Raw genomic sequence first — 21,470 nt, forward strand, 5'->3', positions numbered from 1 at the left:
AGAGTATAATACTAAGCAAAATAAGCCAGTCAGAGAAAGACAAATACTATATGACTTTACACATATGTGGTATTTAAGAAAAAGCAAACAAGCAAAGGAAAAAAGAGAGAAAGAGAGAGAAACCAAGAAACAGTCTCTTAACCATAGAGAACAAACTGATGGTTTCCAAAGAGGAGGGTGGAGGGGGGAATTAAATGATGGGGATTAAAGAATGTACTTATCATAAAAACAGAGTATTTTTTATGATTACATTTTATCTCCTTTGCTGGTTTATTAGCTATAACTATTTCGTTACTTTAATGGTTGCTTTAGGGTTGGTTATGGTATGTGACTTTAATTTATTACAGTTCACCTTCAAATGATGTTATGCCATTTTACATATAAGAACCTTATAATAGTATATTTCCATTTCTCCCTTTCTGACATTTGTGCTATTGTTGTCATATGTTTTATTATACATGTGCTATAAACTCCATGCTACATTGCTATTTTTATATTATAGTTTAAAGAGATTTAAATAATAAGAATGAAATCTTACATTTTTCCCACCCCCACCATGTAATTAATTTCTAGAGTTCTTCTTCATTCCTATGTGTGAATCTGTATTTCCATCCGGTACCATTTTCCTTCTTCCTGAAGGACTTCCTTAAATGTTTCTTGTCATGCAAGTCTGCTAGTGAAGAATTCTTTAAGATTCGTATGCCTCAATATGTCTTTATTTCACCTTTGTTTTTGAAAAATACTTGGGGTGGACATAGAATTCTAGGTTGACAGGATTTTTCCTTCTTTCAGTGAAGAAGTTGTTCCACAATTTTCTTCTTGCATTGTTTCTTGTAGGGAGTCTGCTGTCAATCTTTACATCTCTCCCCCCCACCGCTAACCTTGTGTGTGTGTGTGTGTGTGTGTGTGTGTGTGTGTGTGTGTGTGTGTAACATGTCTTTTTTCCTCTGGCCACTTTTAAGATTTCCTTTCCTTTTTTTCCACTTGGTTTGACTCAATTTTTCTGTGCCTTGGTATAATTTTCCTTGGGTTTCTTAGGTTAAGTTTTTGTTTATTATATCTGTGGATTTATAGTTTTTAGTAAGTTTGGAATTTGGGGGTCATTATTTTTTTAAACATCTTTTCTTCCTCCCACACTCTCTTTTTGGGATTTCAATTACATGGGTGTTAGCTTTATTAAAGTTGCCCCACAGCTCACTGATACTTCATTTTAAAAAAATTATTTTTCTCTCAGCATTTCACTTTGAATAATTTCTGGCTATGTTTTTGAGTTCAGTGATCTTTCCTCTCCTTTGTTTAACCTACTACCATCCAGTATATTTTTCATCTCTTGAAGTGCGAGTGCAAGGTCTTTTTTTTTTTTTTTTTTGTATCTTCTGTTTTTCTATTTAACTTTTGAACATATGAAATACAATTGTAATAGCCATTTTAAAAAGCTTTATCTACCAATTTAATATCTGTGTCAGTTGTAAGTCAGTTTTAATTGATTTTTCTCCTCATCATAGGTTATATTTTCTTGCTCTTTTGTATGTGTACTAGTTTTTTTTTTTTAATTTGACAGATAGAGATCACAAGTAGGCAGAGAGGCAGGCAGAGAGAGAGGAGGAAGCAGGCTCCCCACTGAGCAGAGAGTCTGATGAGGACTCAATCCCAGGACCATGGGATCATGACCTGAGCTGAAGGCAGAGGCTTTAACCCACTGAGCCACCCAGGTGCCCCTGTCTAGTAGTTTTTTATTAGACACCAGACATGGTATCTGTTGGTTGCTAGGTACCTTGTTGGTTGCTGAATATTTCTGTATTCCTATAAATATTCTTAAGCTTTGTTCTGGGATTTAGTTAAGTTACTTGAAAAAAGTTTGATCTGTTCAGGTCTTATAAAATTTGTTAAGCAGGACCACAGCAGTTCTAGGTTAAGGCTAATTATTTACCCCTGCGGAGGCAAGACTCTTCTGAGTACTCTACCTAATATCCTATGATTCATGAGGTTTTCCAGTGTCCCTGGTGGAAACAGGTACCATTCCCAGCCTTGTGTGAATAGTGGGTGCCATTACCTTTAATTCCTTCAGGTTTTTTTTTTTTTTTTCCCCAGCCTTGGCTCATATCCTCACATACAGATGCATTCTCTGCATATCTGCTCAAGGTTGGGTAAGGAAAGAAGGTGAAAGAAATTTGTTTGTCAACTGTAAAGTACTATTCTGATGTAAAGTTTGGGGTATCACCCTGATTTGTCTGCCATTCAATAATGTCAAAATCCAGAGATAAGTAGAGACAAGTTATCCTAGTTCTCTTTCTTCCATGAGGAAAAAGCAAAAATAAGTAAATAAATAAATAATGGACTAGGGCTGCAGCAGGGTGAATGGAAGGTAGACTGAAGGCCCGAATTATCTAGGGCATTTTACCTGGTTGACATAGGGATTGGGAGAGAAGAACAGAAATTACAGCTATCTGTGTGTCCCAGTTGTCTGACTCAGGATGACCACAGGCCCTGCTTGAAAGCCTCAGTAGCTGAAGGATCAATAACTCAGCTCTTCTACCCACTTTTGACACTTCTGTTAAGGAGTCAAGTATAAGGCAGAGGCTAGGAAGCTTGGAAACCAAAGAATGCCTAGGAACTGTATTCACAGTGAAGTCCAACCCTGGACCTGGGGCAGAAACTGCTGTTTATTTGGTCAGAAGTTGAGCAGAAGTGCTTTGGTTATACTCTAGCTGATAGTCTCTAAGCACATTCCTATTTCAGGACTGTACCAGGAAGTAGAATAAATCAAGTGGGACTGAACACTGCATATGAATTCTAGCATGTAAGGTCTTGTACCAAGTAGTTGAAGAGAGCCAAGGATTAAATATTAGGATTGATGGGGGAGTGATGTATTCTTTAATTTATTAATTCATTCACTAAATATTTATGGAGCATTTACTTGGTGCCAGGCACTAACAGAAAGAGATAAAAGACATTGTGTGCCTCTTAGCAGATGAGAAAGGCAAATATTTGCATTGGAATATGGCAGGTATCAAGGAGGGGCTTGGCACAGATCACTCCGAGACCTCAGAGGAGCACATCTAAGCCAACCTTGTGTAAGAAGTGGCTATGAGGATGGACTTTCTGGAGAAAGTGATGCCTAGGCTGGGCCTTAAAGGGTAAGAATTGGTCATGTACAAAAAGTGGAGGAAGGGCATCTCGGGCAGAATAGAGGCAGGATTCAGTGCAATGAGTTTCCGGTAGTGTAAGCAGGTTGTTTCATTGGCTCTAGGGGATAAATGTGAGCTGAGGCTGTTGAGAAAAAGCAAGTGTCAGATGAAGAAGGGCCTGGCTGCCATGCTAAGGAATTTTACCCCAAAGGCAGTGGAAAACCACTGAACAGTTTTGAGTAGAAGAGAGGTGTGACTGGATCTGCTTTTTAAAATCTCTTTCTGGTAGTGATAGGGAGGAGGGCCAGGCAGCAGGTAAAGCAGGGAGCCCATCTTTTAGCATTGACTCCCTTGCCCTTCCTCCTGCCTTTATTATCCCTTTCTCTTTATAAAATTTATTTTCTCTTTTCTGCATTATCCAGTATCATTTCTAACCACTGTCTAATTTATTCAGGTTGACTCAGCTTATCCAAACATACCATGCTCATTCCCATCTCTGTGCCTTTTCATTCAGTAACCATTTAACAAGTACCTGTAGTAAACCAGTCATGGTTCCTGGTATGAAGAACCAAAGATGAATGAAACATGGAACCTACATTTAAGCTCACAGACCAGTAGAGAGATACCCATGGGAGCACATTGTTACTATGGGGATGATAATGGCCATGAAATGAATAAACATAGTGTACTGTGAGCATAAAGAAAAGGGAATCATGTCAATGAGAAGCCCTCTTTCTTCTCTGCTAAATCCTGCCTTCACTCTGTATAGAGGCAGGGCAGGGTCTTTATATACTAGATATCTATCACATCTGTCCTCTATTTAGAACTGTTAGTGGCTTCCCACTGTGTTTGGGGTGAAACTCCTCAGTATGGCACACCAAGGCCCTTCTTCATCTGACTGCATAGTGTAATAGTTTGGAGCTTGGTCTCTGAAACCAGAAAAGATTTTAATCTTGGTTCTGTCACTTATGAGACATGTGACCTTGGCAGAAATTATTTGTGCCTCAGTTTCTTCATCTGTAGAATGGAGCTAATGGTTGTATTGACTTCATAGGGTTATTTTGCAGATTAAGAAGTTAATATACATATAAATCTTTAGATTGTTCTTGGCATGTGAAAATTATTCAATAATTATTGACTGTTTTTTAAAAATATTTTAGTTATTTATTTGACAGACAGAGATCACAAGTAGGCAGAGAAGCAGACAGAGAGAGAGAGGAGGAAGCAGTCTCCCCATTGAGCAGAGAGCCCGATGCAGAGCTCCATCCCAGGACCCTGGGATCATGATCTGAGCTGAAGGCAGAAGGGCCTTAATCCACTGAGCCACACAGGCACTTCTGATTAACTGTTTTTATTCTCAGTTTTGCTATCATGTCAAGAAACTTTAACCTTTAATTATTATTGTGTTACTTGCCCAGTGTTATGTGTTACCATAGTATTTCTTTCAAGAATGATTATATAATAATCTTTGGAGGCAGCATACATTGCATATGCATCTGTACTCCTGAGAGACTCAGAGCATGTCTTAAGGTGTTTTAGGTATGTCTTAGGGTGATCAGCCATTCCAACTTGCTCAGAAGTGATGGGACGTCTAGTGTTAAAATCAGGAAAATCCCAGACAAAAGGGGACAAGTTGTCCACTTTATGTGCAGTGGGTCCTTCGGTTTTGCTTTTTATTTATCTCTTATTGGTCTCAAACTTAACTTTCAAATAAGCTTGCTTTGGCTTTGCCACAGATATTAATTTTTTGCCTAGAAAATATAAGGTCACAACCTGTGGGTTTCTTTGGGGTTTCCTGAAATTCTATAGGGTTTAAGATAGAAAATATGAGGGATTCCTGAAAAAACAAACAAACAAACAAACAAACAAACAAAAACAAAACTCCCTCCCATCTGCTCTGGGTATATTTACTAGAAATTGTGGACAACCACAATTCCATGAATTCCCTAAGTGGCACTGAGGGATTCTTCCTCCTTTTCAAGTCCCACCACCACTCTACTCACCTGTATTGGGACAACATTTGCCTAGGCCATTGTTTTTCAGACAACATTCCTTAAGTAGCCACTGGGACCTCTCTAAGTATTTCTTAAAACCATGACAAGTGTTTACTGAAGGCTTGCCCATCTTCCTCAGTAAAACCGAGAGTCTGTGTCAACAGCCTCTGAAAGTTTCGACCCCAGCGCATTAGCTTTCCAGGGCTTTCATAACAAAGCAGCACAAACAAGGGAGCTTAAACAACAGAAATGTATTGTCTGTCAGTTCTGGAGGCCAGAAGTCCAAGATCGAAGTGTCAACAGGATTGGTTCTTTCAGAGGGCTATGTGGGAGAATCTGTTCCCTGCCTCTCTTAACTCTAGTGGTTTGCTGGCAATGTTTATCATTCCTTGCCCCATAGATGCATGCCCCAATCTCTGCTTCATCTTCACATGGCATCCTTTCTGTAAGGATACTGGTCATGTTAGATTAGGAACCTGCTCTACTCCAGTAGGACTTCGTCCGAACTAATTATATCTGCAATGACTCGGTTTCCAAATAAGGTCACATTCTGAGGTTCTGGGTGTTAGGACTTAAACATGGGAATTTTCAGGTTGTAGGCAAGGAGTACAAATCAATCTTTAATGCCCAGATCTTCAGGTGAATCAAAAAAAAAAAAAAAAAAGCAAAACAAAACAGAACCCACCCCGTAAAAAAAAAATAAATAAATAAAAAATAAAAAATGAAAACTCCACGGACACTAAAGACCACTTTTCCATAGGCCAAGTCATTACTCATAAACCCATTTCAGTTCTCATTCACTGTGCATTTGATACTTTCCTTTTGCCAGATTTGCACCCTCACCAGTTACCACTTATTCACCACTCCATAGGGCATTGAATGACTGTAGGGATATTAAGAAATATGATAGACACTTGAGTCACCAGTTCTCAAGCAGGGAATATCAGTATCTTTTTTAAGGGAAGCCTGCTGAGGAAAAGTTGAATCCATGGCATAACTCTTATAAAGGCAGTGACTCCCGTCCTGATGAATAATAATTACAATCTGGTTGCCTTTTTAAATGCTCTAGAGAATACTGTGGTGTATACAGACAGGAGTTGGAGGAGTGTGTGTGTGTGCATGTGGCAATATGCGAGTGCAGGCAATCTCTTAAGATCGCCAGGCTCCTCCCCAGCCTTCCTGCAAACATTAAGCCTTCACTGGGTGCACAGGGAACAGCCTGCATCTCCTCTCTCTGACCGTGGCTGCTTCCTTCTGTCAGCTCCCTGGAATTGCTGACCCCTTCCCCTGCAAAGAGATAGCTCTGTTCCAGAAGATAAACACCAGTAGTCACAGGGAACTTGGGGGCAAAAGTCGAACAAGTCCCCAGTTATTGTTTCCTGGGTGTTCTCGCATAGAAACACAGACGATCTTTGTGGATGAGGTATTTCTGACTCTGGCAGTTACAGCCTGAGATGCAAAGGCAGTGATGGATCTTCGCAAGGGTGGGGAGTCGCAGCGCACACGGAGACGGGGGTTCTCGCATGCCTCCTCTCTTCTTCCCAGGGACATCCCACCTCTGAGAAATCTCAGGGACGGAGGAGGCACCTAGCTAGTGCCCACTTGTGCCAAGCTGCCAAGCTGCTAGCTCGCTGAGAGGCGGCAGGCGAGCCTGGCACTCAGCTCCTCCGTGCTGGATCAGGGAACTGTGGGCTCCCCGCCTACGCCCTGCGCTGCAGCTCTGGGCAGCCCCGGGTGGTCTGGGGGAAGGCGCGAAGCTCGGTCAGTGACTGCAAGTTGACTTTCGCTCACTGTTGCTGCTGGCAGAATACCTACACCAATGCGGACAAGCTCCTAGAAGCCGCCGAGCAGCTGGCTCAGACAGGGGAATGTGACCCGGAGGAGATCTACAAGGCAGCTCGACACCTGGAGGTACGCATCCAGGACTTTGTGCGCCGGGTGGAACAGCGGAAGCTTCTCCTGGACATGTCTGTCTCCTTCCACACACACACCAAAGAGGTAAGGTGGGCTGGTGGAAAGGGAGCATTGGCTGGTATGCCCCGGGGGCCTGGGTGGTTTTAAGGTTACTAGCCTCCTGACAGTGATGACACTCGCAATTTGCCCCTGATAACCTGTATTTAGGTCTCAACCAGAATGGAACAAAATTTTTTCCTTCTCATCTCAAGTTGGGGGAGGGCCACAGAAGCAGGTCATTGACCAAGTCTGCTAGAGCATTCAATCTGCAGCTGGAGAAATTTGGGGATCCCTGGTGTAGAAATAACCATGACAAAAGGAAATGTATAATCGCCGACTCCTTTCCCACCCCAGACCCACTTTCTCTTGGTTGCTGTTTCCTGTCAGAAATCAGTCCAGCAGAACTTTGATCATCTTTGCCACCAGCAAGAAGCATACAGAGTTTGCAAATGTGTTCTGTGTTTTTCTTTTATCCTTTTAAAACAGAGGATTAAATCTTCTTAATGAGATCTGCCAGAGGGTTGATGTTAAAGCGAGTTGGTTCTCAACTTGCCTGATGGTGGAGGGCCGCCGGTGAAGGAAAGGGGAAATTACCCTCATGCCGGAGGAAGCCAGCTGGGCTTAAGTCTGGCCTGAATCATTCAGAGTAGAGAGGAGAGAGGGGAGGATGGATTAGGTTACACTATTGGCAGGGCGGAGGGCCTCATAGAGAGGAGGAGGGCTGCAAACCTGCAATTGCTTTTCATTTCTGATTAACATGGCGCACTCTGAAATGGAGTAAGTGGCCAGCGAGGAGGCACACTGAGCATCCTCTATAATAACACCCTTGGCAGATGAACTCATTAGGTGTGTGCGTGCTTGTGTTCCCCCAGGAATTCATTTTAATAGAGTATTAATTAGAGTTTGATTGCTTCTCAGGAAAAAAAAATTAACCCTGCTTAATTAAGTTGATTTTTGATATTTGAAATGCATTAAGAAGCCTGGTTGTTACTACTTCACAGGCTTTTCTGACACTTGGTGGGAATGAATGCAAATCATTGCAGTGCCTATCAGAGAAAAGCATGAAAAGATAATGTTTTCTAAACTGAGATTCCCCAGGCAGATGGAGGGCTGGCGAGCTCCCTGAAGATGGCTCTGGTTCCTCTCTGTGGGACCCACAGCCACTCTCTGATGAGTGTCTGTAAAGCAAGGGGATTAGCTTTAATCCAGGTTTTCCTGCCGGGCTGTCTGCTTGCTTGGGGCTCACCTGATTCTTAATAATGGTTTCAGAAAGCAAAGTCTTGTGTATTCTCTTCTAATTATGAGCCTGTGGGTGATGGAATGGAGCATGAATGAACAGGAGTCATGTTCCCCATGAGGGCGGTGGGGGTATTCGCTGCCCAGGGAGGTGATGGGTGAGGTTAGTTTAGCCGTATCTCCATGTTCTGTGCATGGACCTAAAGACTGGGATTCTAGTCCAGAGTCCGCTGCTATAGAACCATGTGAGCCAAAAACTAATGATATACTATATGGTGACTAACATAACATAATTAAAACAAAAAACAAAAAAAACCCATGGAGCTTATGCAGATCACTATGCCACTGGCCCTGGGTTGCCCTATCTATAAAATCGTGCAGTTGGATTCAGTGGCCCCGAGACCCCTTATAGTTCTAGTGTTCAAGACTCCTTTCTTTTTCTTCTTTTCATCTTCTTTATTTGATGGTGATAATAACAATAATAAATAAGAGTAAGTCTGAAATAATACAAATAATTTCCCTGACCTAAGATGTGGTTCATTGTAAGCACTCAATGCATAATAGGTAGTATTTTTTTTTTAATTGGGCACCTACTCCTTGCCAGACACATGGAATCGTCATGATCATCTTATGGTTTAGATTTTCTTAAACACAGTTTCAAATGGGGAAACTCAGGCTCACAAGAGTCTGTCTGTGTCGTGATGGAGCTTCTCACCCGTGGAGACCTTACGTGTCTTCCTGAAGACTGCTCGTGCTTGCCTCTGCTGTTCCACACTCTCTCCTCCCATGTTCCTCTGCTATCTCCTCCCCTCCTCTGCTCTTCTTCCTTCTCCTTACCCTTCTTTTTCCTCTTTACATTTTCAACCCTTGAAACCGGGCCTTGATGGGGAGGGTAGATCTTAGCTGAGAAATGCAAAATGTTGCTAGATTGTGGGTGTGGGAGGCAGAGGCTGATAAATACTGTCACAGATCCTTTCTGCCTAGTTATGGCTAATTTCCTCTTCCTTCCTTTTTTTTTTAAGTAGGCTCCATGCCCAGTGTGGAGCTCATTGTGGGATTTGAACTCATGACCCTGAAATCAAGACCTGAGCTGAGATCAAGAGTCAGATACTTAACCAACTGAGGCACCGAGGCACCCCCTCCTCTTTCCTTTTCCTTTTTCCTTTCTATCTGCATCAGCCATCTCCTGAATTTTTGCATTAATGCCACTGTGTAATAGAATGTTATTGTGGGATATGATTTCGAAGAAATTAGGTAGAGCTCCCTGTACAAGAGATTTCTGGGCAGGAACTGAGCATCGGCCTTCATAAATGATTTAACCTAGGTTTCCCATGACCCCCCAGGCTGAAGTTCATAATTTTACTTTTTCCCACTTCCTACATCAAAAGATTTAATCCAATTAGGATCAGAGAGGAAACAGGAGGAAGATATGAGAAAGATACCCTTCAAGCCCATTTCTTCTACAGACTGAATAGTGTGTTTAATCCTTTTGGCCCTCTATCATGAATTCTTGGTGACCACAGGAGTCTGGAAAGTTAAAAACCTTCTAACCATTTTATTGCAGTGTTCTTCATAATTTTCAGTGTTCTTCATAATTTGAATAATTAAAAACTATCTAAATAGTCCATGTTGAGTGATCCATTAAACTATTCACAGTACATCTAGCCAGAGAAATATTATATAGTTATTATATATCACATTGTCAAAGATCATGAATAGCATGAGAAAGGGCTTGTAGTGTAATATATAGAACACTGTATATCCAGCACAATCACAATTTTGATACACACATAGGATAGAGACCAGAAAGCAGTATACAAAGAAGTTAAATGTATGAGTGATTTAATTTTCTTTTGCATTCTTTTATTTTATAACTTTCCTTCAGTGACATGTTTGATTGGAAATCTATAACAATCCCAATTAATGTTATTTTACAAAAATAAAATTTGTCATCCCCTTTGGAGAGAAGAGCGACACTATAAAGAGAGCCGACAAACATGTGTTGGGACCTTCTTATGTTCACAGAGCCTCAACTGTTCGTATCTATTGTGCTGAACTTTCCAATAGCTTCTTTTTGCCTAGGGACAGGAGGGAAGCTGGCATTTTGCTGGTCTTGAGAGCTAGGGAGAATATAGGGAGAAGAATTTACCCAAGTCCTCACTTTCTTTGTCCAGGGAGAAGGCATTTGTAGCAAGTGTCATCTGCTCCACAGAGATTGTCCAGACAGAATTCTCTTTCCTTGGGGTTCCCATGGAAATGCTGCAATTTCTGGGCTTTCAAAATATCCATTTTTACATATTTTTCTAGTAATAATATGAGAGTCAAATTAACTAAAGAATGTGGCCAAGATAATCAACCTCGACTCTTTATTACACAGCTTAATTAAATGCCCATTTCTATTTGTTTCTAAACTTGTGAAATCATTCTTCCGTGCTATTTTCTGCTCAAACAGGCACGCATGCACTCACACATACACACACACACACACACACACACACATCCCACAAACACCTCAGACACTCATATGAACACATGGTCCTCTCCCCACCCACCACAGAACCAAAATGAAATCAGTCTTCCAAAGCAATGATGCTTGCAAGAACAAGACAGTTTTGGCCTCCATCTCAATTGCCAACTGTCACGATGTTTGTTTAAGAAATAAAAGCCAGGGGTGGGGGCACCTGGGTGGCTCCTGGGTTAAGCCACTGCCTTCGGCTCAGGTCATGATCTCAGAGTCTTGGGATCGAGCCCCACATCAGGCTCTGCTCATCGGGGAGCCTGCTTCCTCCTCTCTCTCTGCCTGCTTGTGATCTCTCTCTGTCAAATAAATAAATAAAATCTTAAAAAAAAAAAAAAAAAGAAAAGAAAAGAAAGAAAGAAATAAAAGCCGGTCATCAATGCCAAAGAAAAAATGATCTCTTCAAAGTGAGGGGAGGGTGATTCACCCTGTGGAGCTAGATCTGTGAGACATCTTAGGGCTGTGGATTGTCCCAGCACAGTGCTCCACAGCTGTGCAGGTGAACCGCCAATCAGCAGAGGAAAGCGGTACAGACTACCTTCTTCCGTAACCACTCATCCATAAGCCTGATTAGTTCTATAGACCTCCTAGTGTCTCCCTTCCTTGCCCTTCCCTCCCTGCCTTTTTCCATTGCCTCTTTCTCTGCAGGCAGTATGGGCTCCTGAACTCCCCGGTATACTTTTAGGACTAACTTCATGTAGTACGTTCAAAGGCTCCATCCACTGCACCTTTGCTAAGGTTCTAGAACTTCTCAAATTAGGTCCATTGTTTGAATACACGTATTTGGGGCCACAACCACATGTTTTCTCTGAGAGGAAGAACACATAAAACCACCTAAGTGCGTCTGTCCACATGGACCGAGTAATCCTTGCCAACCAAAGAGCAGAGCCCTGAAGGAATGGGTCCCTTCACTACAGGTGTGTTTGACCAAGAAGAGCATCTGGAAATGTCTGAATCATGAGAGTCATTCTGGAAGCAGTGGATTGAAGGAAAAGATGCAGTGCTAAAGTGTGGGACTCTTTTTACACAGAGGGTAAAAAGGATCATCCTAGGGGAGAGAAACCAAATGGAGAACAACAGGATTACCTCACAAACTCCATGAGTTTACCTAGTTTTGGCAGTCATTGCTTGTGGTAGCTTGAAGGGAGAGACCATTCCAACTGGGTTTCACTGACTGCCTGATAACTAGTAAATTACTAATAGAAGTGGCACTCTGATGTGGATTCTTTTCAAAGCAATCTAGGCACACTCTTCAGGGCTAAGTCAGATGGACACATACACAGAAGAAAACCAACAGGACATTCAGATGGGAAAATTGTAGCCTAGGAAATGGAATATTGGGCCTTACTCATAGTTTAGGGACACTAATGTTCCTTTTTGTCTACTTTATGTACACCTCAGAGGTTCTTATTCAAAAAATCGTATTATGAGCTTACGATTTACATGTGCTGCTCCTATGGTCACCTCTGTGGGTGTGATCTTGTGGGATTGCAAGTGGCTCACAACTCAAGCTTTCTAGGTTGCTAATAGTGTCTTAACTTGATATCATAGTTATCCTTAAGCTGTTGCTAAAGTTTCTGGACTTTGGATGTCTCTGTGTCCAAGCTGAGACTACTGTGTTTTAGTTTAGAAAGCCATTTCTTTGCTATCCTCTTCTTGACATCAGCCTTTGAAGAGAAACCATAGCAAATTAGAGCTGGAAGGGATTTTAGGGATAAGCTGCAGCGCCCATACATACACATGCCTACACGTGCACACACTCACCAGTTTCAATATGAAGTAGTTGAAGTAAAGTCGTTTTCCCAGGGGTGCCTGGGTGGCTCAGTGCGTTAAGCAGCTGCCTTTAGCTCAGGTCATGATCCCAGGGTCCTGGGATCGAGCCCCGCATCAGGCTCTCTGCTCAGCAGGGAGCCTGCTTCCTCCTCTCTGCCTGCCTCTCTGCCTGTGTGTGATCTCTCTCTGTCAAATAAATAAATAAAATCTTTAAAAAAAAAAAGTCATTTTCCTATGCTCAAGGAGTAGCCAACAGAGGCAGAATCAAGAATTATCACCAGTAAATATCAGTTTCATTCAAGAGCTCCTTTTCTTCTGTTTGTTTTCATAACAGAAGGACAGATAGAGAAAGAGGTCACTAATGTTTTGCCTTTGGTGCTGTAGTCCCCTTCCCTTTGGTACTGTAGTCCCCTTCCCTCGCTCCAAGCCAAATTCTCTTTAATCACAAGCAATTTTGTTTGATATTTTATCCTCCTGAAGGTAGACCAGTGCTTCTTTTCTTATCAGCCCGCTAACCACTGGGCTGAGCTGCACGGAGTACTGTCCTTCATCATTTATCTCTTAGCTGATTTTCCTTAGCAGCAAGTAGGTTTGATTCTGCCTTAGACAAATTTGTTTATAATGTAATAGAATATGTGACTAGAAATGTGAGAAATCAGTTTCAATTCACTAGTCAAAGACTGTTTGGGGGGGAGGACACATTTTTCTAATGACAGTGACTTCAGAGATCAGAGTGTATTCTCAGACGTCCCTAGTCTTTCCCTAGTCCCTTTGTGTGTAACACTGATGTCTCATTTTTATCTGGCAATTTCTATGGCCGGTTTCTTTACCCCTGCTGTTTAGCTGCATGACCATCAGGAGGAGGGAGAGCCATGAAGCATGGTGGATTTCCTCAGAAAAAAAATGATGCTTTCTTCCCTAGACCTACACCAGAGGTGTTCAAGTTTTATTAAAAATAAGAGAATGGGGTGCCTGGGTGGCTCATTCCGTTAAGTGTCTGACTCTTGATCTCAGCTCAGATCTTGACCTCAGTGTCATGAGTTCAAGCCCCACATTGGGCTCCACTGGGAGCTGGGTGTGGAGAAAAAAAAAAAGAAGAAGAAGAAGAAGAAGAAGAAAAGACCTCTAAGCTATGAAGCCATTAAAATAGCTTAAGGATGGTACTGAGAACAGAATTATCTTAAATCAAATAAAATTCTCAAGATCCCTATAAGCCTCTTTTCTGTCTCTTATTCCTGTAATAGCAAGTACCAACCTTACCCTGATCGGTCTTCTGTCTCGATGCCTGTCCTCCCTCAACACATCAAGTTTCTTTTCAAGTCTTCTTGTTTCTTCTTTCTTTCAACTTTCTAATCAAGTCTTATATGACTTGTTTGGTATCTACAGTTTTTATCTCTCTCTTTACATCCTCTTTTCCTTTCCTTTTATTTCCTTTCCTTTCCCTTTTATTTTCTTTTCCTTCTTTCTTTCTTTCCTTTAGAAATATCTAGACTTTCCAGTCTCTAGGCTTTCCTTAGACATCCCAGGACAAAGCAGCAAAAACAGCAAAGAGAGGCCCAGCTCAACCTAGCCTTCTGAAAGACCAAATCTGGTGTTGATCTTTTACTAATTCCAAAATGAAGGAGTACTTTAAACTTTCCTGCTGCCTTCTAGTGGGAACTGGAGGTGGCTTGCATCAAAAGTATCTTTTAAATATAATACCTAGCACTTCCTCTATGCTAGGCACTGTTTCTAAATGGTATATATAGATACAGGTATCTATATAGATAGATATGGATATAACTCACTTATTTGTGTATATGTACATACACACATACACACACATGGTACCAACTTATTAGTAATATTAATAAAAGTACATACTATTATTATCGCCACTCTACTGATAAGGAAAACTGGGGTGCAAAGAGGGTAGCTTATTTGCTCAAGGTTGTCTAACTGATACATGGTAGAATTGGGGCTTGAAACTCTTAACCATTATGCTCTACTGCCTGTCTGTACAGTAAGTTTTCAGAAAACCCATTATCTTTTACCCAGGGACTTCAGCACCTGTAGAAAAAAGCTTTTGTTCTCTAGGCCAAATGGCAACATGAAATAACATGAACCAACAGCGACCAATACCCTGAACTTCCTGGTTTCCTGGTTTCAACCCAATTTTAAATAAGTACATTCATACATTTAGGAATATGTATCCCAGTTTCCATGGTCTGGAAAACTTGCTGTCTGTTTTTACAACAAAAAAGGGTGGGGTTTTTTTGTTGTTGTTGTTTTTGTTTTTTGGTAAAGGAAATAAACTGAATTACAACTAGATTGTAAGCTGCTAAATGACAGGAACACTGAATAATAGTAATTTGTATCCCTTAGGGCAATCATCACAATGCCAAGGGCTTATTAATAGTTTTATGTGTTCAGGGGCACCTGGTGGCTCAGTCGTTAAGTGTCTGCCTTCGGCTCAGGTCATGATCCTGGGGTGCTGGGATCAAGTCCTACATCACGTTACGTGTTTTACACATGAAGTCATAGAGAGCCAAGGATGGAATGATTTATTCAAAGGCACCACGAGTTAAAAGATTAGGCCAAAATCTACATCTGATTCTGTCTCTCCCATTTTCTCTCCATACTATTTTTTGTTTTGTTTTGTTTTCTCCCTGGTAGAGGCCTGAGCTTATCTTTCTAGCTAGCCAGGTGAAGGTTCCCTATTTCTAAGCAAGCACCAGACTCATCTTTCCCTTCCTCATTTTGTGAGCATGCTTGGAGGAGTATTAGAAATGGAGCCCTGTGGCAGGCCATGGAGACCTAGTTTCAGTATGAAGAAGAGTTATCATTACATGAGTTTTCAGTAATTCAGTCCAGCTCCTCATCATTTCCAGTACTTATTCTGTTCACAACATTATACTTAGCTCTTTTAAAGTTGCCTGACCAGTAATATCACCCTGGCTGCATTTCAGTGCTTTGAATGTAATGGGGGAAATGTTGCATCCTTACCCTAAAATTAAGATAAGCTACATTTTTAGCATTCAACCTTCTAACCAACCTAGCACCCCTGAAAAGACCAAAATAATTTAGCATGACACATATTTTTAAAATTAATCTTCACTTGGTTCTCTTTTTTTTAAGATTTTATTTTTTTATTTGAGAAAGAGAGAATGAGAGAGGGAGATCATGAGAGGGGAGAGGTCAGAGGGAGAAGTAGACACTCCACCGAGCAGGGAACCCAATGTGGGACTCGATCCCTTGACTCCATGATCATGACCTGAGCTGAAGGTAGTGGCTTCACCAACTGAGCCACCCCAGCACCCCTTCTTCATTTGGTTCTTATTGAGCAGCCCATTCCTTTTTGCATGTTTCCAAAGTCATGGTACATTTCTAGAAATCAACCTCTAGTGGTCTGGAGTATGTGCAGCCCTCCTTTCTGAAAGATGAAATAATATATGTCCCTCAGCAATCCCCTGTTCTTCCTAGTGTCTCCAAGATGAGTGATCGCCCCGCTCTACGAAGGCAGGTTTCACTGACCCGCAGGGAAGTGAAGCCTGGGGTGGTTCTCATCCTTAGGGAACAGAAACAGTGAACTTAACAGAGTGAATTTAATGGAGTGAACTTAACAGAGATGTATAATGAATTTAAATGTAGGTATGCCAGTGAGAAGGACAGTCTGACATCACACTGACTGGTGGAGGTTAGGTTGCATGTCCCATGTCTGGCTTTCTGGCCCTGGCCCCAGCCCTGACCTCTCCTGTCTGCCCTGCATGGGGTCTCTGCTCTTTCCCCCACAGTTGTGGACATGGATGGAAGACCTTCAGAAGGAGATGCTGGAGGACGTTTGTGCGGACTCAGTGGATGCGGTCCAGGAGCTGATCAAACAGTTCCAGCAGCAGCAGACCGCCACTCTAGATGCCACGCTCAACGTCATCAAGGAAGGCGAAGACCTTATCCAGCAGCTCAGGTCAGCGCCTCCCTCCCTAGGGGAGCCCAGCGAGGCCAGGTCAGCATGGGCAGTGCTCTCCAGTGGGAAATGCCCTCGACTAGATGTGAGATAAGTCATGTCCCGGTCTTGGCTCAGCCACAGCCAGCTTTGTGGTCTCTTGTGAGCTTCAGTCTCTCCATCTGTCAGATATAAAAATGCCTGTGCCATACCCAACTTGAGTTGAGGATGAAGTAGGAAATGAAGAAGCTCTGATGTTTCAGAGAATTATGTATTATTCATGATGTTATTCAGCAATCAATAAGTAACACAGACACAAAAATTAACCACATTCAATAGGAAATAAATAGCATCTTCATGAAGAATTACGGCATAGTTGGTTATGTGGGGAAATAGCCTTTATGGAGTCCCATGTTATTTGGCTTCTGATCTTGGGCTGAACCCTGAATGCTAGTGCTCCAGGTGGCAAAAACGGTTGGCTTTGGCTCCATGGGGATCTAGAGAGTGTGTGTGCTTATCCCAGTCTGCTCTCTATTGCTCACACAACCTTTCCACCATTCCTTGCTGCCCAGAAAATACAACTCCCTCTCTACCAACCTAAACAAACATAACCAAGAAGGAAAATCCTATCGAAAACCTTACATTCATTTAGAATCACCCACAACATTGCCTCCTTTCTGTGGTCATCAATATCTAGTTTCCTCCTGTCAAGGGCACAGACTCCTCAGATAAGGTGTCACAGGCGGTGAGCCAGCCCTCAGCACCACCTCTGGGCCCAGGTGCTGTATAAGTAGGACTTGATAGTGCTAATGTTGTCTTTCACCCCCAGGGACTTGCTCTGCCCTAGAATCACTGAGTGTTGGGACCTCTGCCAGCCCCACACAGAAATAATCTCATCAGCAAGTCCCAGGCCAGCCCTGGGGCCTGAGGGAATTACTTCAATTGGAGAGGGTTCCCCCCCAACCCTGTTACTGGTTAAACAAACAATGAGAACTTACCTTGAGATAGCCTCAACACATTTTTTCTGTTGGAAATTGTGTCTATTCCAAACATGCACGTGGGATGTTTCTGAGTCCTCCTGGTGCATACTAATAAGACAGCCTCTTTCCCTTCTTTCCCCAGTTCATCTTTACTAATATATAATATATGAGTTTGTCTGGCTATCTAAGAAATCCTACTGTTACTGGCTTCTGAAAAAAATTCCAAATAGCAGGCTGTCACTTAAGCTCTCTGGCCCTCAGCTGCTTCATCTGTGTAATTAAGGGGGTTGCTGTAGGAGCTCTGTCAGCTCTAGAATTTTGTGATGGTTTTGTGTTTCCTCTCCAAATGCTCTTTGTAAGCTTAGTGGGTTTCGTTCTGTGTGGGCTGGGTCTGTGGGGGAGACCTCTGCTCTCACCTGCCAACCTTACATGATGCCTAAGGGCCAAGGGCTACTCTGTGATGGCGAAGGCCTGTTCTACAGCTTAGATGCCATGGATTTCCAAGAGGACCCTAGCTAGCTGTGTGACCGAGAACCACTGGGGACTGTGTGCACCCCTAGTAGCCTGACTCTAGCCCTGGCACGCGTCCTTGATTTCAAGACCCGCCAAAGAGGAAAAGACGTAAACCATGCCTGGCGGAGAGGGGCAGATGCCTCCTGCCCAGCAGAGCACACATCTTCTCTTTGTCTCTGTGACTTCACTGGCACTCATCATCGAAGCATCTCAGGCGGTTTGGCATCATCTCTGGGCCTCCTAGTGAGTGTGACGCTGACATTGGTGCTGTGCAAAATGTTCAGAAATCCTTCTCTTCCTTCTGGAAGCTGTGTGATAGAAAACAGCCTGAGAGGAGCAGTCAGAACAAGCATATCCTTCCAACAGCAAAGTCCTCAACAAATGCATAAAGCAGAGCATTGAGTACCTGCCTTATGTTCCATTCCTGGTTGGGTGTGGTGCCCAGAGAGGCCGGTGTTGGGAGCTCTCAGAATGGCAGAAGGAAGGGTTCCTGACCGTGGGCCTTACACCACTTGAGAAACAATATGAACTCTGACACAGCTGCTTCTGAGACAGACACAGGCTGACAGCCTGCTGATGATTTTGCCCTTTTCTTCTGACTTCTTACAGTGTATAAGAAACCAGGAAGCCACAAGATAATGAATGTGCCCCTTTATTGCAAGCTTTAGGGCCCTCTAGAATCTGAACGTCTCGACACCTATAACTGACCTATTATAATGATCTCTTTGGAGGTCTCACCACCCCCTCACTTCTCTGAGAAGCTCAGTATGTTTTCTTTTGGTTCCCCTCTATAACCTGTCACCTCCCCTGCCACTTTAGCATAGACTCTTCTGCTCAGAGAGCACAGGCCTCCCACCTGCTTGGCTGGGTTCCTCCTTCTCACGCCCAAATCAGAACACATCCTCTTGGCAGCCTTGCTGCTGCCCCAGCCTAACGTGTCCCTACCCTCTACTCTCCACAGCTGGGCCTGGGCCCCCATCAGCACGTGGCACTTCTCACATGTCCTTTCAGGATTCATAGCCACTCACGCAGCATGTTCTGGTCACTGAGCACATTCACAGGCACAGTCTCACTTGACAGCAAAGCATGAAGTGAGCAGGGCAGGGCATTACTAAGTGCCCTTGTCAGGAGGCTGCTGGGACTCCAGGAGGTGATGTCCCCAGGCCACAGGCTCCTGTGTGTCAGACTGGGGGCTCAATCTGTGCTTGTGACGTCTAGATCCCATGCTTTCCTCACAGCAGCTTGGAACCTGTGGGAAGCACAGGCTCTGCACGGTACTGTGAAGTGGAGGAGAAATTTTGGTAGCTGTGACCTCATTTTATTTAAACCAGGAAGTGATTTTTTTTTTATGTGCCTTTAGTTTGTCTACTCTTATGTGTTGTGACCATTGTGTTTACTGTCATGCGTGTGCACGTGTGCATGTTAAACCCATGCGTCCTAGGTTGCATGTATGTGTGGCACCGCTCCGTTTCCTTAACGCATTCTGCCTCTGAGAGCCCTTTGCCTGCGTTCCCTTTTCTGATCCCTTTCTCCGCCCGGAGGACAAGCAGAGCGGCTAGTCTTAGCGCTGCATTGCGGGGAACCTCAGAGAGGATACGTGAGTCATCGGTTCGCCTGCTCCAGAGATAGTCCCAGGGTCACAGGGGGAGTGTGAGAAATGTCCTGAGTGACCCAGCTCATTCACACCCCCCTTGCTCAGAGGAGGAAGACCTCCTGCCCTCATATCCCTTTAACATGGCCAGGTCTTTCCCCCCTCCTGTGCCGCAGGGACTCGGCTGTGTCCAACAACAAGACGCCCCACGGCAGCTCCATCAGCCACGTTGAGTCAGTCCTGCAGCAGCTGGATGACGCCCAGGTGCAGATGGAGGAGCTGTTCCATGAGCGCAGGATCAAGCTGGATATCTTCCTGCAACTGCGCATCTTCGAGCAGTATACCATCGAGGTAGAGGCGGGGGCGGGGCACGCGGACGGAGAGGGCGGGGAGTCAGGGAAAGTCCTGGGGCGCCACCTAGGGGCCTGCTTCTTGCTCAGGGGCATGGCCTGGGGCTGGCAAGGGGCATCGGGCAGGACCCTAAGGGAATTCTAGGGGATGGTGCCTTGAGGATCTATTTGCAGAGTCAGCAGATTCCCAATTTACGTTCTACCTGGTTCCGTTCCTCTGTCCTCATCTGCTCTGCCAGGCAGAGAGCTTCTCGGTTTCACTTTCTGTCTAGGAATGACTTTATCGAGAAAGTTTTTGTTGGGGTTATTTGGACCCTTGGTACATTGGTTCCTAAAAGACCATGGCGTTGGCTATTTGAGTTAGCCATTGGGTCCTTTAGCTTCAGGAACAGGTAGGTGTTAAAATTCGGAGGCCTCCTCAGCTGATGACTAGAGGTCAGGAGCTAGATGAAATCACAGAGCAGTCAGGAAGTCAGGAGCCACAGGGAGGAAGACCTTTTCTTTAATTTGCTTTGTGCTCACCAAGAAAGTAAGTCTGTGCTAAGGCCATCTTGGTTCATCTCATGGACTCCTCAGTTCCTCTGCAAAGGTCAGAATTGGATGTTCTGATATATTTATATCCCCTTTGTGATGCCTATTAATAATGTCTGTTCCACATAATATCCACCTATTATTATTTTCTACTTTGAAACACTAACTAAAGCCAGGCCAGTAGGGTTCCTGGGTTGTGAATAGTGTCCAACACCCAAGGCACTTTGTCCTTTTCAGGGATGGGAAGGGTTAAATTAAAGAGGCTCTATCTTTGCTCTCTGCTGGTGTGGTATGAGGGAAAGCTGCTCTCCACCCATCATTTTTTTTAAAATTTGTTGTGCATTCCGATGGGCTCCTAACAGTTTGGGCTTCTGGGTGTCTGGGAATGATCTTCCTAACAATATCTGTGGAAACTTCATGAAACTGGTTTGGAAGGAGAGGACTTTTTTTTCCCCTCTAATGTTGAAGTTCCCATATCCCAGTCCCAGTCCCAGGCAGGACCAGAGAACTGTCCTGGCAAAAGATGCTCTTTTCTTCAATTCTGTGACCAACAGGGTTTATATTGACAATCAGAAATATAAGAAGAAAGCAGTCCTAAAGTAATCCTTCCTATCCGTTATTGTCTTAATGATCTGTCTCTTCTTATAACCACACCTCTACCTTTCCTTCCCTGGAAGCCATTGCAATTTCTTGCTTAAGACTACCTGTTCAAAAAAAGGGGCGGTCTGGATAGTTTGTGACACAAAGGAAAAGAAGAAAAGATAAGTCTTTAAATCTATATCTTGATTATCCTTCCAACTTATTCTATAACTTTAGGTGAATTTATATGTACTTTTTACTTAATTTACTTTGAATCTACACTCAAAAGGATGTCAGGGGGGCGCGCCTGGGTGGCTCAGTGGATTAAGCCGCTGCCTTCAGCTCAGGTCATGATCTCAGTGTCCTGGGATCGAGCCCCGCATCGGGCTCTTTGCTCAGCGG

General features: G+C 43.4%; 1 protein-coding gene across 17 annotated transcripts in view; it reads left to right on the forward strand.

Annotated features, from left to right (window-relative positions):
• The window catches only part of KALRN (kalirin RhoGEF kinase), a 656,868-nt gene that overhangs the window by 331,894 nt on the left and 303,504 nt on the right, over positions 1-21,470 (forward strand). For 12 of the 17 annotated variants that reach the window (XM_059391106.1, XM_059391108.1, XM_059391095.1 and 9 more), the window contains exons 11-13: positions 6,929-7,120; positions 16,376-16,584; positions 19,785-19,959. In XM_059391106.1, coding sequence (XP_059247089.1) covers positions 6,929-7,120; positions 16,376-16,584; positions 19,785-19,959 — 576 coding nt within the window. Of the gene's footprint in view, positions 1-6,309; positions 6,546-6,928; positions 7,121-16,375; positions 16,585-19,784; positions 19,960-21,470 lie in introns of those variants that run through there. The other 5 variants (XM_059391110.1, XM_059391111.1, XM_059391099.1 and 2 more) reach the window with 2 other exon arrangements.

This window comes from Mustela nigripes, chromosome 2 (genome assembly GCF_022355385.1).
Source record: "Mustela nigripes isolate SB6536 chromosome 2, MUSNIG.SB6536, whole genome shotgun sequence".
NCBI classification, from domain to species: Eukaryota; Metazoa; Chordata; class Mammalia; order Carnivora; family Mustelidae; genus Mustela; species Mustela nigripes.